This window comes from Microcaecilia unicolor, chromosome 2 (genome assembly GCF_901765095.1).
Source record: "Microcaecilia unicolor chromosome 2, aMicUni1.1, whole genome shotgun sequence".
NCBI lineage: Eukaryota > Metazoa > Chordata > Amphibia > Gymnophiona > Siphonopidae > Microcaecilia > Microcaecilia unicolor.
Genome location: NC_044032.1, coordinates 573424450 through 573439997, shown reverse-complemented (window position 1 = coordinate 573439997; position 15548 = coordinate 573424450). Strand labels below are relative to the sequence as shown.

Genomic DNA, 15548 nt, shown 5'->3' with positions numbered 1-15548 from the left:
ACTGCTGGAATATTTGACGAACGACCAAGGTGTTTAGAGACCATTCGCGAGTTTGAAGGACTCTGCTGTTTGTTTGTTATGGCATTCTATTTTCAAGCTAGATAAACAACTCTTATAAAGTTGTTTTGAGAACCCACCCAAGTCCAGATTTGCAGTGCTTGGCGACAGAGGAGATAAGATCTGGTTCCTCCTTGTTGGTTCAGGTAATACATTGCTACTTGTTTGTCTGTGTGAACCAGTATAGCCTGATTAAGAATGCAATTCTGGAAGGTTTTGAGAGCGTTCCAAACAGCTCGCAATTCTAGGAGATTTATATGATGTTGCTGTCTTAGGGACCGAGAACCCTGTGTATGAAAACTGTTGAGATGAGCTCCCCAACACTTCATGGATGCATCTGTGGTGAGAATTTTGTGATGTAGAAGGGGTTGGAATAAAAGGCCTTAGGTAAGATTGTGGGATACCATCCACTACTATAGAGAGTGGAGGAGCTATGCAAGTTATTTGGATTAGAGCGCATGGTAATCCTGTGGCTTGGGACCATTGTGAGGAGAGTGTCCACTAAGGAATTCAAAAGAAGTTGAGACAATGGTGCTACATGGACTGTTGCCCATGTGACTGAGGCGGCGAAGAATCTGACAAGTAGATATGAGGTGACTGGGATACCTGAGTGGTGAGATGTGATATTGCTTGCCCTTGGTCCAGGAAGGAATGCTCGACCTTGAATTCTGTCAAGGAGAGTGCTTATGAACTCTAAAGTCTGTACTGACTGAAGATGTGATTTGGGGTAGTTGATAACAAATCTGAGAAGTTCTAGGAGTTGTATGACAGACTGAATGAAGTGTTGGTGGACTCCTGCGAGGCTGCTTTGGTTAGCCAATTGTCCAGGTACAGGAAGACATGGATGCCCCACCTGCAAAGTATTGCAGCTGTTACTACTGGACACTTCATGAAGACTCGAGCAGCAAAGGCCAAGCCAAATGAGTAAGACCTTGTACTGATAGTTTAAAGCTCCACAGTGGAAGCACAGGAATTTTCTGTGTGCAGGGAGAATAGATATATGGGTATATGTCTCCTTGAGGTCTAGAGGGCAAAGCCAATCATTGAATTGTATTATGGGAAGCACTGACCCTAGGGATACCATGCAAAACTTTTATTTGAGGCAAAACTTGTTCAGGTACCATAGATTGAGAATCGTACATTGTACTCCTGTCTTTTTTGGAATGAGAAAATACCTTGAGTAGAACCCTTGACCCCTGTCTGGCAGAGAAACAGGTTCTATTGAATTCTGCCAGAGAAGGATCGACAGCTCATCTTGAAATAAGCTCGTTTGGAGGAAGTGGGAATGAGACACTCTTGGTGAAAACAGGGGTGTTTTTCACCAACGCAGTGTGCAGCTGTGTTGAATGGTATGTAGGGTCCATCGGTCGAAGGTTATGAGAGGCCATCTCTGTTGAAAGACAATGTCTCCTGACAGGTAGGTTGTTTGGCACGGACAACTGTATGGTGGCAGTGCTCTCTAGGAAGGAGTCAAAAATTAGGTTGTTGTTTAGATTGAAAGGGCATATGTAATTTTTGTCCCCACTGCTGTCTTGGACGTGAGCATTAGGGGGAAGGAGGCATAGGGGTGTAATGACGCTTAGATATATAGTAGTTGGAACGCTGATATCCTCCCTGAAATCTTCTAGTAGAAGAAGAAGCAGTAGTAGTTTGAGGCCTAGATAGACTGTCATAATTAGGTCAGCCACCTCCTCAACTTTATCACCAGACAGCAGATTCAAGGTCAGAGACTCTCAGCCTGGATAATCAGCACATTACTAAAGCTAAGGTGGAGGTACATGAGAAGGCATCAAAGGCCTGACTCGCAAGATATTTATGACAGTCCAGAAGTTTTCTGTGAACTTTTTGAATTCTTCTTGTTTGTCAGAGGGAAGAAATTCTGCAAAAGATAGAGTACTCTGCATTAGAGATTTTAAGTAAATAGTAGAATAAAGTTGATAATCCAAAATGCAATTGGCTAGCATTGATACTTGAATAGTATTTCTGCCAAACGAGTCTAATGTCCTCGCTTCTCTGCCTGGACCAGAAGCATGAGATCCAGCACTGCGAGTGCGTTTTAAAGTGGACTCTACCACTAAAGAATGATATAGTAGTTGTATTTCTGTATTCTATACATTGTGTCAATTTTCTTTGGGGCAATCTGAACTGTCAGAGGGGTCTCACAGTTTTTTTAGTGAAGTACTTTTCGTAACAGAATGGAGGGGAACTGTTCTTCCCCTGTTTCTAGTTTAAAAGGTTTAGCTTGAGCCATCTCATGGACAAAGCCTGGAAAGGATATTCTTTCTGGGGGAAACATATGCCTCTGAAGTGACAAAGAAGAATCGGATATGTATATCCTAGAGGAAAGGAGGGATGGGAAGATAAAACATATATGTTTTAATACTGAAATATGTTAATATACAAACAAATCTTCTTCAGAGACCGGAAGCAGTAGACCTAGAGGACATGAATTGAAGTTGCAAGGAGGTAGACTTAGGAGTAGCATCAGGACATACTTTTTCACAGAGATGGTGGTGGATGACTGGAATGTCCTCCTAGTGAAGGTGATGGGGGCAACAACAGTGATGGAATTCTAAAACACATGGGATAAACACAGAGGATACCTACATAGAAAGAGCATGGAATTAAAGCAAAACTTAAATGACTTTCACACTTTAAACAAAGCATGGAGGTGTGTAATCTGCAAGGAACATCAGCTACAACCCTAAACAAAGGCATAGAGGGCTGTAATATACTGTATGCACAGAGTGCAGGTTCAGCTCTAGACAGGTCAGCCACACAGGTCTTTATCTGCTGCCCTTTACTACAGTAAATTATTCTGTTCCTATATCCTGTCTAGACAAGAATCCCACAAAATGCACACAGCTTCTGTATGTTTTTATGATCAAGTGATAAATCTGAAGAATTTAATTATAAAAGAATAGTTTCTTCAAGCTATCTCTTCACAGCTCTTGTGCAATTAGTAACTAGAAGAAAAAGCAGATATGGATGTAATGAGCTATTAGTATAGTTCATATAGAAATAGTAGTTGAAATATTCCTACCTTGTAGCTAGTTCAACTGTTGTTATAAACATTTTCCTCTTGTAGTAATAGCTCACCAGATAGCCCTGAGCATACACATTGCCACGTTCAGAGGCTTGCTTCAAGCATCCAACTGCAGACTCCATATCTTTACGAACACCTAGGCCATGCAGGTACATTACTCCAAGTGCCCCCTGTGACTCCAGACTGCCATTGCCACAAGCTTCTGAATGCCAAAAATATGACTAGATAATAGAAACAAAATGTTATTTTAATTTCACTATGTCATTAATATCTTTCTGAGGTGCTCTAGGCAGGGCGCCACAGAAAGTAAGGACACAGTTATGTAATCTATTGAATTCATATGGGAAATTTTCAGGTTACAAAGGTGAGTCAAATCTGAATGTCTTGTCCTTTCTGGGATATTCAAAAGATGATGGTTTATTAAATTTCAGTTTTCAGATAAATTGAAATACCTAGGAGTCAACATTAACAAAAGGAATAATAAATTAATATGACCTGTTTGCTTGAGAAAATTCAAGTATCTAAGTAGTACTGCAATGATATTACTCAACATTATTGGCAAGGTTGAATGTTATTAAAATGCTACTACAATTGTCTATTTTCAGATCTACACAGAATAGCAGAAGCGTCCCCCAAATAACCAACATGGGATATTTATTAACAGTCAATCAACTTTGTACAATCGCTAAAATGACTTAATGTAGTCCTGTGTTTCAGCACAACAGGCACCTGCCTCAGCAGTCAAATAAATTCTGCAAAAATAGCACAACACATATACACAAATATGTTAAAATAATAATAAATAATTGATTAGTAAATAAACTATTATATCTAAAAACAATAATGAATATAAATAAATAACTATCACATATCAAAGATCAATTAATCAATAAAAAGAAATCAATAAAACCATATGTTTATTTATTTGTTACATTTGTACCCCACATTTCCCACCTATTTGCAGGCTCCATGTGGCTTACATAGTACCGTAAAGGCATTCGCCAAGTCAAGTTTCAAAAGGTAACTACAGCCAACAACACGTATATTATGTATCATAAAATAGAATTGCAAAACGTTGGTACAGACAGTAACACATATCATGTGGATGATGAGTGACAATAAGACATGTAATGATCAGACCAGAGATGACATACCATTCAAAGTTGATGGATGCAATCAGCACTACAAGGCATCTCTGGTCTGCTCTTTATATGTATTTATTGTATTTGTCTTATTGAGCAGCAGGCAAACAAACATGAAGAAAAAAGACTGTGTGCGATTAAAGGAAACAGCAGCACAATTATGCTGCTAAAACTTTCAGCAGAACTGAAATTCAGAAACAACCTAGAATTGAAATGGAAATGATTTGCATAAACCTTCACATTTTATCAGCACTGAGGAAACAATCATGTTTCTTACTGTAGAAGACTCAATACCTTTCCAAAGAAGAAAATACTAAGGGTGTGCAAAAGAAATTTCAAGCCTACAGGACACGCTGTCTACATGCTATTTGTGTGAACAGCTAAGTAGAGTCAAAAAGCATGTGTACATTTAAAAATCTGATGTACCTGTGAGGTTTTACTTCCGTAACCTGAAAGTGGTCATGAGAAACTTTCTTAACCCAGCTAAAAGCATGAGTACTATCAAAGCCTGCACATTCTCTCAACTTGGTTGAATATGGCAATTTTCAGACAACTTACCCAGGGAAATCACTTTGAAAATTGTTCTATAAAGGTACACGCAAGGGACATAAGATTTCTTGATGAAATCAAGGACAGCTTCATGGAACAGCTAGTTCAGGAGCCGACAAGAGAAGGAAAAACACTAGACTTAGTCCTTAGTGGTGCTCATGATCTAGTGCAGGGGGTAACGATACGAGGGCCGCTTGATAACAGTGATCATAATATGATCGGTTTTGATATTGGCATTGAAGGAAGTGAAACTAGGAAATCAAGTACGCTAGCGTTTAACTATAGAAAAGGTGATTACGACAAAATGAGAAAAATGGTGAAAAAAAGACTGAAAGGAGCAGCTCGCAGAGTAAAAAACTTGCGTCAGGCGTGGATGCTGTTTAAAAACACCATCCTGGAGGTTCAGGACAAATATATTCCACGTATTAGAAAAAAGGGAAAAAAGACTAAACGTCAGCCGGCGTGGCTAAACAGTAAGATAAAGGAAGTCATTAGAGCCAAAAAACAATCCTTCAGAAAGTGGAGAAGAGAACCAACTGAAAGTAACAGGATAGATCATAAGGAATGCCAAGCCAAATGCAAAGCGGAGATAAGGAGGGCAAAAAAGGACTTTGAGAAGAAATTAGCGTTGGAAGCAAAAATACATAGTAAAAATTTTTTTAGATACATTAAAAGCAGGAAACCGGCCAAAGAGTCGGTTGGGCCGCTGGACGAAAATGGTGTTAAAGGGGCGATCAAGGAGGACAAAGCCGTAGCGGAGAAATTAAATGAATTCTTTGCTTCGGTCTTCACCGAGGAGGATTTGGGGGGGACACCGGTGCCGGAAAGAATATTTGAAGCGGGGGAGTCGGAGAAACTAAACAAATTCTCTGTAACCTTGGAGGATGTAATGGGTCAGTTCAGCAAGCTGAAGAGTAGTAAATCACCGGGACCTGATGGTATTCATCCCAGAGTATTAATAGAACTAAAAAATGAACTTGCGGAGCTACTGTTAGAAATATGCAATCTGTCCCTAAAATCGAGTGTAGTACCGGAAGACTGGAGGGTAGCCAATGTTACTCCGATTTTTAAGAAGGGTTCCAGAGGAGATCCGGGAAATTATAGACCGGTGAGTCTGACGTCGGTGCCGGGCAAGATGGTGGAGGCTATTATTAAGAATAAAATTGCAGAGCATATACAAAAACATGGACTGATGAGACAAAGTCAGCACGGATTTAGTGAAGGGAAGTCTTGCCTCACCAATCTAATGCATTTTTTTGAGGGGGTAAGCAAACATGTGGACAATGGGGAGCCGGTTGATATTGTATATCTGGATTTTCAGAAGGCGTTTGACAAAGTGCCGCACGAAAGACTCCTGAAGAAATTGCAGAGTCATGGAATCGGAGGTAGGGTATTATTATGGATTAAAAACTGGTTGAAAGATAGGAAGCAGAGAGTAGGATTGCGTGGCCAGTATTCTCAGTGGAGGAGGGTAGTTAGTGGGGTCCCGCAGGGGTCTGTGCTGGGTCCGTTGCTTTTTAATGTATTTATAAATGACCTAGAGATGGGAATAACTAGTGAGGTAATTAAATTCGCCGATGACACAAAATTATTCAGGGTCGTCAAGTCGCAGGAGGAATGTGAACGATTACAGGAGGACCTTGCGAGACTGGGAGATTGGGCGTGCAAGTGGCAGATGAAGTTCAATGTTGACAAGTGCAAAGTGATGCATGTGGGTAAGAGGAACCCGAATTATAGCTACATCTTGCAAGGTTCCGCGTTAGGAGTTACGGATCAAGAAAGGGATCTGGGTGTCGTCGTCGATGATACGCTGAAACCTTCTGCTCAGTGTGCTGCTGCGGCTAGGAAAGCGAATAGAATGTTGGGTGTTATTAGGAAGGGTATGGAGTCCAGGTGTGCGGATGTTATAATGCCATTGTATCGCTCCATGGTGCGACCGCACCTGGAGTATTGTGTTCAGTACTGGTCTCCGTATCTCAAAAAAGATATAGTAGAATTGGAAAAGGTACAGCGAAGGGCGACGAAAATGATAGTGGGGATGGGACGACTTTCCTATGAAGAGAGGCTGAGAAGGCTAGGGCTTTTTAGCTTGGAAAAGAGACGGCTGAGGGGAGATATGATAGAAGTGTATAAAATAATGAGTGGAATGGATCGGGTGGATGTGAAGCGACTGTTCACGCTATCCAAAAATACTAGGACTAGAGGGCATGAGTTGAAGCTACAGTGTGGTAAATTTAAAACGAATCGGAGAAAATTTTTCTTCACCCAACGTGTAATTAGACTCTGGAATTCGTTGCCGGAGAACGTGGTACGGGCGGTTAGCTTGACGGAGTTTAAAAAGGGGTTAGATAGATTCCTAAAGGACAAGTCCATAGACCGCTATTAAATGGACTTGGAAAAATTCCGCATTTTTAGGTATAACTTGTCTGGAATGTTTTTACGTTGGGGGAGCGTGCCAGGTGCCCTTGACCTGGATTGGCCACTGTCGGTGACAGGATGCTGGGCTAGATGGACCTTTGGTCTTTCCCAGTATGGCACTACTTATGTACTTATGTACTTATGTAGGTGTGAGTTATGCTCAGATACAGGGGACAGACTGAACCAGTATTATGAATACAAAGATAATTTTTGTTTAATTAAATTTGATGTACTGCTTATATAATCATATCAAGATAGTTTACAATTAGCTAAAGCATTCAACTATCCATGACAATAGACAGATAAAACTGGTAATTAAAAGAAAAAATATGGAAACACACAGAACAGTGGACATAAAGGGTGCAGAGTAAGGAAGGAGTCAAGACAATAGGTAGTGGTGTAAGATAATAAATAAAACAGTGAATAATAAAAATCTATCACAATTGAATGACTGTATCTCTACCACAGACTCCTATTCTGCTATTTTTATGCCCTTAGTCTGTGGTAGAGACACAGTCATACATATAGGGGGTAATTTTGTAAAGGGCACTAAAAGTTAGGTGCCCAAAATCTAGGTGCTAAACTAACAGCAAATTTGTGCACCTAGGGCTAAGTTCTATATATGGCACCTAGAAAATCCGCATGGAAAATATTTCTGCCTAAGCGTATTCTATAAAAGGTGCCTATATTTAGGTGCAGTATATAAAATATGCTTAATTGGTATCCTAGTGCCTAAAACTATGTGCCTCCATTTACAGCATCAAAAACGTGTCGTAAATCCCGGTGCGTAGATTAAGGCACATTGGACCATATTCTATAAAATGTATGTAAATTTTGGAACGTCCAAGAAACGCATATCCATATCCATGCTCCTTTTTGCCTGTGCGAATTAGAATTTGGGTGCAGTGCATTACAGAATACGCTTAGCAAGTAATGTGCGTAAATTCTAATTATTGCCAATTAGTGCTCATTATTGATAAGTGCTGTTAACAATGATGACTGGCTTGTTAAGCCAATTAAGTTATGCACGTTGTTACAGAATACGCTTGGATTTTGGTGCAAAATGCTAAGTGCGCTATATAGAATCCAGGGACTAATGTGTTATAGAATGCTAGCATAAGTCAGCACTTAATCATCTAAATTCAGGTGCCCCCACTTACGTTTGCTTTATGGCAGGTGTAACGGGGCAGGCCTCATTGAAGCAGTTAGGCATCTAACTAGCAATATTTAATAAAGAGTACGCTTAGCGGCCCTTTTACTAAGCCATGGCAAAAAGTGGCCTGCGGCAATGTGAGTGTGTCTTTTGGGTGTGCGCTGGGCCAGTTTTTACCGTGTCCTGGAACAAGGGCCTTTTTTAAGGGGCCAGAAAATGGACGTGCAACAAAATAAAAACCAGAGTATAATATAACGGAGGAAATACCGTGAGAGAGTCGACTCAGACCTGTTCAAAATGTAATTATAAGTGCAAGTAAAGAATGTATGGGAAGTTCTCAGAGTATAAACTCACCCAAACGAGGCTACATAAGTACATAAGTATTGCCATACTGGGAAAGGCCAAAGGTCCATCGAGCCCAGCATCCTGTTTGCAACAGTGGCCAATCCAGGTCACAAATACCCGGCAAGATCCCAAAAATGTACAAAACATTTTATACTGCTTATCCAAGAAATAGTGGATTTTCCCCAAGTTCATTTAATAAAGGTCTATGGACTTTTCCTTTAGGAAGCTGTCCAAACCTTTTTTAAACTCCGCTAAGCTAACCCCTTTACCACATTCTTTGGCAACGAATTCCAGAGTTTAATTACACATTGAGTGAAGAAAAATTTCTCCGATTCATTTTAAATTTACTACATTGTAGCTTCATCGCATGCCCCCTAGTCCTAGTATTTTTGGAAAGCGTGAACAGACGCTTCACATCTACCCATTCAACTCCACTCATTATTTTATAGACCTCTATCATATCTCCCCTCAGCCACCTTTTCTCCAAGCTGAAGAGCCCTAGCCGCTTTAGCCTTTCCTTTTAATTTTTTTTAAAGCTTATATTGTAGGTGAAGTTCTATGATTGAGAAGCTTGTCCACCCTTAGAGACGTAAATCACTTCGGTGTTGCCTCGTTTGGGTGACTTTATACTCTGAGAACTTCCCATACGTTCTTTACTTGCACTTACAATTACATGTTTTGAACAGGTCTGAGTCGACTCTCTCACGGTATTTCTTCTGTTATATTATACTCTGGCTTTTGTTTGTTTTTGATTTTTTCACCTGAGTCCATTTTGGGAATATTTGATTTCGCTGGTTTACCACAAAATAAAAACCAGCACGCATCCAATTTTGGTCTCAGACTTTACTGCCATCCATTGACTTTAGCAGTAAGGTCTCACATGCTACCCGGGCAGTAGGCATGCAGTGTGCACCCACTGCCGTTTATCGCCAAGTAAGCGCCATGCGGTAGAAAATATTTTCTACCACCTGTTTTTGACGCGTGCCAAATTCAGAATTACCGCCCAGGGCCCATGGTAGCTGGGTGGTAATGCCGATTTGGTGCACGCTGGATGTGCGTAGGCCCTTATGCGCCTTTGTAAAAGGGCCCCTTAAATAGAACACCTGCATGTGCCCCTCCCATGTGAACACCTCCTTTGCAGTTAGTATTACAACTAGATTTAATGCAGCAGTTATGGTGGGCATTTTTAAAATATTTTATTGCAGGTTATGTGCTAATGTTGGTATTAGTGTATATCACCAGCATAGAGTTAATGCAGAAGCACTTACCACCTATTTAGGATGCACTAGATGATTCTGTATTAACTCTGCGCTATCCAGTTAGCATACACTTATCATAACTTGCTAGCTGGATAATGTGGAAATGACCACTTTCCACTCTTGACAGGCCCCCTCTGAAAAATTGTTTTAAATGGATAATGTGCTGGTTAGGGTGCACAGGCAGACTGCAAAACGTTTTAACATGTTTCTGTGGTAGCCTGTTCTTGCATGCTAACTGCGGGTTAAGGGCTTAACACACTTTAATAAAAGAGCCCCTTAGGTGACCAGTTACAGAATAGCTCCTAACTGCTGTTTCACCCTCATTTTGGCACTTAACTACAGTTAACTTCTGTTTGAGCACCAACAGTTCAGCGTACTGTACAGAATTAGGGGGATACTGCAAATAGTACATTTTCACTTTAAAATATCAAATGGGTATGACCTTTTTCAGATCTTTGTGATCAGTTGAAGAGTAAAACATTCCCAGGGCACTCTGGGCCTTCACACTGGCTTTTGGATTTCCATTATCTGCAGCAAGCAGCCACCACCTAGGAAGAAAACGTAATCCGTAACACAGCCGCAGCCCATAGTCTAGCAAAACAAGGGGCACTTTTAGTAAGTTTCAGTAAAAAGTAGCCTTTATGCGCTCTAATACAGGTTTTTCCTGTGTTCTAGGGCTATTTTTACCGCAGCTGTAAAAATGGTCTTTTTGTATTAATGGCCATGTGCTAACCATGCCATTAGCACACTGCCATTAAAAAATGTACAGCATGAGCACTTACTGCTACCTATTTTGTAGGCTGTAAGGGCTCATGCGCTAACCAGTTAGTATATGGTAATGTAACTGCACTAACTGATTAGCATAGGAATGCCTACTCTCTGCCCCTAACATGCCCCCTAAAAAAAAAATTACAATATTTTGTAGTGTGCAGTTAGAGCACACACATTTTGTAGTTACCACAGGATGCCCAAGCATGCCCTGAGGTACGCCATTTTAAGTTGCATTAGGTGAATATTAGCACCTAACACAGAGTGTAAATGGGCCCCTAAGAGGCTGATGCAGAAAGCTACCACAGACAGAAGTGCTCAGTTAACAAGCGGTCTGAGTGCTTGTTACTGGCCACAGGATGCCTTATTTGGTAGACTGAACCCCTAGTGCTGCACTACAACCCACTGCTAGGAGTCAGGCACCACCATTTTGAATCATGGTGGTGCCAGAGTCAAAAGCAAGTGGACATAATTCCTGCCTGTCCACTTTGAGGTGTGTGGGAAGGGAAGGGAAGGTGTAAACAAGACTACCAAGGAGTGGGGTCAGGGGCTGCTGTACCTACCAGAGAATGTTTTCTTAAATCAGGGGGAGGGGGTCATGTTGGAGGGGGAAGTTGCTGGATTGGCTACCTTGTTGGGGGGGGGGGGGGTCAGGTTGGTTCATGTCAGGGAAGGGGAGGGAGCTAGATAACCAGGGATTTACTGTCTTGTTGGGGGGTGGTGGAGTCAGGTCACTTCATGGGGGAGGAGCGCTAGGAAACAGGGCTGATGCAGACCTAGCAACTTTTTTAAATTGCCCCCTTCCTTACAGTGCCTAAGCCAATCACCACTCATGTACTGACAAGAAGGGGAGGGGGGATTTTGGCAATGAGCTGCAGATTATTTTCTTTTCTTCATGTTCAATTGTGAAGCGCTGTGTATGACTGGTAGTGCTATAGAAATGATTTGTAGTAGTAGTAGTAGTAGTAGATTATTACTATATTTTTAACACAGCAGTAATCTGCATGCTCCCTACTTACGGTAAAGCAGTGGTATATTTTTTTGGTAATTTCACAGTAGAATATCTTAAGTAGAGAGGTGTGGTAGCCATGTTAGTCCACTCTTAAAGGTTATCAATAAAAATCAAACAAAATAAAACATGGAAAAGAAAATAAGATGATACCTTTTTTATTGGACATAACTTAATACATTTCTTGATTAGCTTTCGAAGGTTGCCCTTCTTCGTCAGATCGGAAATAAGCAAATGTGTTAGTTGATAGTATATATAAGTGAAGCTTCAAAGCATTTCAATGATGGTCTAGCAAGGTGGGGATGGGTAGGAGGTATGTATGGGTACATCAAAGCATTTCATTTCATTGATAGTCTAACAGGATGGGTGTGGGTAGTTGAGAGGAGAGTGATAAACAGAGAAATACAACTTTATGGTTTATAATGGGCTAGAAAGCCCAGATCCTTGTTTAGTCCTGTCTGTTGGGTGTCAAAATATTCAATCATTCTGACTTCAAAGGTCTTACATTCCTGTATTGTTTTAAAGTTACCTTTCAGGATTCTCACTGTGAAATCACTGGTGCAGTGTCCTGGTTCTGTAAAGTGTTGGCCCACAGGGGTGGGAATCTGACTGGCACCAGCTTTCTTCATGTTGTGTCTATGTAAATTGAATCTTGTCTTAAGCATCTGGCCTGTTTTCCAATATAGCATCCTTCGTTACATTTTTTACACTGAATGATATGTACCACATTGGAAGATGAGCATGTGAAAGATTCTTTTATGTTGAATGTTTTTCCTTTGTGAATGACAGACAGAATCCCCCTTGTAGTTACATACAACCCAGAGCTGGAGAAACTGAGGAAAATCATAAGAGACCTACAGCCCCTACTCCAGGAGGATGAATTACTGAAAGAGATATTCCCATCCCCACCAGTGCTGGCCTTCTGACAGCCACCCAACTTAAAACACAAACTAATCAGAAGTAAACTCCCAACACAGACTGAAAAAGAAAAGGGCATGTTTCCCTGTAACAGATCCAGCTGCAAGCTATGCCAAAACATTTCACAGGACCCCACAGTCATTCACAAAGGAAAAACATTCAACATAAAGGAATCTTTCACATGCTCATCTTCCAATGTGGTATATATCATTCAGTGTAAAAAATGTAATGAAGGATGCTATATTGGAGAAACAGGCCAGATGCTTAAGAAAGGTAACTTTAAAACAATACAGGAATGTAAGACCTTTGAAGTCAGAATGATTGAATATTTTGACACCCAACAGACAGGACTTAACAAGGATCTGAGTTTGCTAGCCCATTATAAACCATAAAGTTGTATTTCTCTGTTTAGCACTCTCCTCTCAACTACCCACACCCATCCTGTTAGACTATCAATGAAATGAAATGCTTTGATGTACCCATACATACCTCCTACCCACCCCCATCTTGCTAGACTGTCATTGAAATGCTTTGAAGCTTCACTTATATATACTGCTTTGAAGCTTCACTTATATATACTATCAACTAACACATTTGCTTATTTCCGATCTGACGAAGAAGGGCAACCTTCGAAAGCTAATCAAGAAATGTATTAAGTTATGTCCAATAAAAAAAGGTATTATCTTACTTTCTTTTCCATGCTTTATTTTGTTTGATTTCTATTGATAACAGTAGAATATGAATGCTGAGCCATTCATGCACAGCTCTACTGTGCCACTTTCTGCAACAGCTCTTAAGAGCATTGTATACAAATGCTAGAAGCCTAAAAAAGTAAGATGGGAGAGTTAGAATATATAGCATTAAATGATGAGGTAGATATAATAGGCATCTCAAGAGACTTGGTGGAAAAAGGACAATCAATGGGACACTGTGTTAACAAGGTACAAATGGTATCGCAATGATAGAGAGGATCAAATTGGAGGGGGAGTGTTATATGTTAAACAGGGAATTGAGTCAAATAAAACAAACACTTCATAAGACATAGATAGTAGCATTGAATCACTATGGATAGATTTCCATGTGTGAAGGAAAGGAGTATTCTTGTAGGGCTGTACTGCCGTTCACCAGGACAGAACGAACAGATGGATGAAGAAATGTTTACAGAGATTAGGAAAGCTGGCAAATTGGGCAACACTATAATAATGGGTGATTTCAATTACTAATATACGTTGAAGGAATAAGTAGAATATATATCAAAATAATTGTTTCACAATTCTACTAAATGAAACCCTGTATTGGAGGTGTTAATTCACGTATATTCATGAAAAATTGTGGAGAAAAAAAGACTTCAGAAACCATGGAGAAATCTCTTTAAAGGAACACCTTTCAAAATTTAGAGAACTCCTCTTCAATCACTAGTCTTCACAAAAAAAACTCCACTCCACTCTTCTTATTCATGAAATACTTGTACACACACCTTTAACAATACAATAAGGTAAAGGCAGATGTCTACGCCATATATGCGGTGAAATAAACTTTCATATATCACTTGGCATTATTTGTGGTGAAAGTGAGAAGCTTGGAAACTGGAAGCATTGTTTAGCCCTTGATACAGCCTGGTTGTGGCGAAACAGGGTTCTCCTGTTGGGCTTATGATCATCGGATACTGGGGAATAGAATACAGACCAGTGGCACCAAGATTACTCAAGCTAAGTGATATATGAACGTTTTTTTCACCACATATATGGCGTAGACATCTGCCTCTACCTTATTGTATTGTTAAAGGTGTGTGTACAAGTATTTCATGAATAAGAAGAGTGGAGTGGAGTTTTTTTTTGTGAAGACTAGTGATTGAAGAGGAGTTCTCTAAATTTTGAAAGGTGTTGCTTTAAAGAGATTTCTCCATGGTTTCTGAAGTCTTTTTTTTCTCCACAATTTTTCATGAATACACGTGAATTAACACCTTCAATACAGGGTTTCATTTAGTAGAATTGTGGAACAATTATTTTGATTTCAATTACTCCAATATTGACTGGATAAATGTTACATCAGGGAGTGCCAGGGAGATAAAATTTCTAGATGTAATAAATGACTGCTTCTTGGAGCAGATAGTTCAGGAACCGACAAGAGGGGAAGCCATTTTGGATCTGGTCCTTGGTGGTGTGCAGGACATAGTGCGAGAGGTGGCGGTGTTGGGTCCCCTGGGAAAGATTGATCATAACATGATCAAGTTTGAGCTACTATCTGGGATGAACCTGCAAAGGAAATCTACTGTAGCTGCATTTAATTTTCAACAGGGCGACTATAATAAAATGCGGAAAATGGTTAAAAGGAAACTAAAAGGATTGGATGCGAAGATTAGGACACTAAATCAGCTGTGGACGTTATTCAAAAATACAAGGGTGACTATAATAAAATGAGGAAAATGTTTAAAAGGAAACTAAAAGGATCATCTGCAAAGGTTAGGACACTAAATTGGGCATGGACGTTATTCAAAAATTACATCTTGGAAGCCCAGTCCAGATGCACTCCACATATTTGCAAAGGTGAAAAGAAGAGATAATGCCAGCCAGCATAGTTAAAAGGTGAAGTAGAAGAGGCCACTACAGCGAAAAGATTGTCCTTCGAAGAATAGAAAAAGCACCCAAATGAAGAAAATAAGAAGCAAGTCTGATGCAAAGCATTAGTAAAAAATGCTAAAAGAGAATACGAAGAGAAACTTGCCACAGAGGCTAAAACTCACAGTAACAACTTTTTCAGGTACATCAGAAGCAGAAAGCCTGCGATGGAATCCATGGGACCTTTAGATCCCAAAGGAGCAAAAGGGGCGCTCGTGAAGAACAAGACTATTGCAGAGAAACTAAATGAATTCTTTGCTTCTGTC

The 15548-nt window shown here is 40.2% G+C and overlaps 1 protein-coding gene across 1 annotated transcript in view; it reads right to left on the bottom strand.

Moving 5' to 3' along the window:
* The window catches only part of LRP2BP (LRP2 binding protein), a 136437-nt gene that overhangs the window by 21904 nt on the left and 98985 nt on the right, over nt 1-15548 (bottom strand). Inside the window, exons 6-7 of the mRNA XM_030192651.1 lie at nt 10412-10517; nt 3101-3324 (exon numbers count right to left, since the gene is read on the bottom strand). Of these exons, the coding sequence (XP_030048511.1) occupies nt 3101-3324; nt 10412-10517 (330 nt within the window). The remainder of the gene's footprint in view (nt 1-3100; nt 3325-10411; nt 10518-15548) is intronic.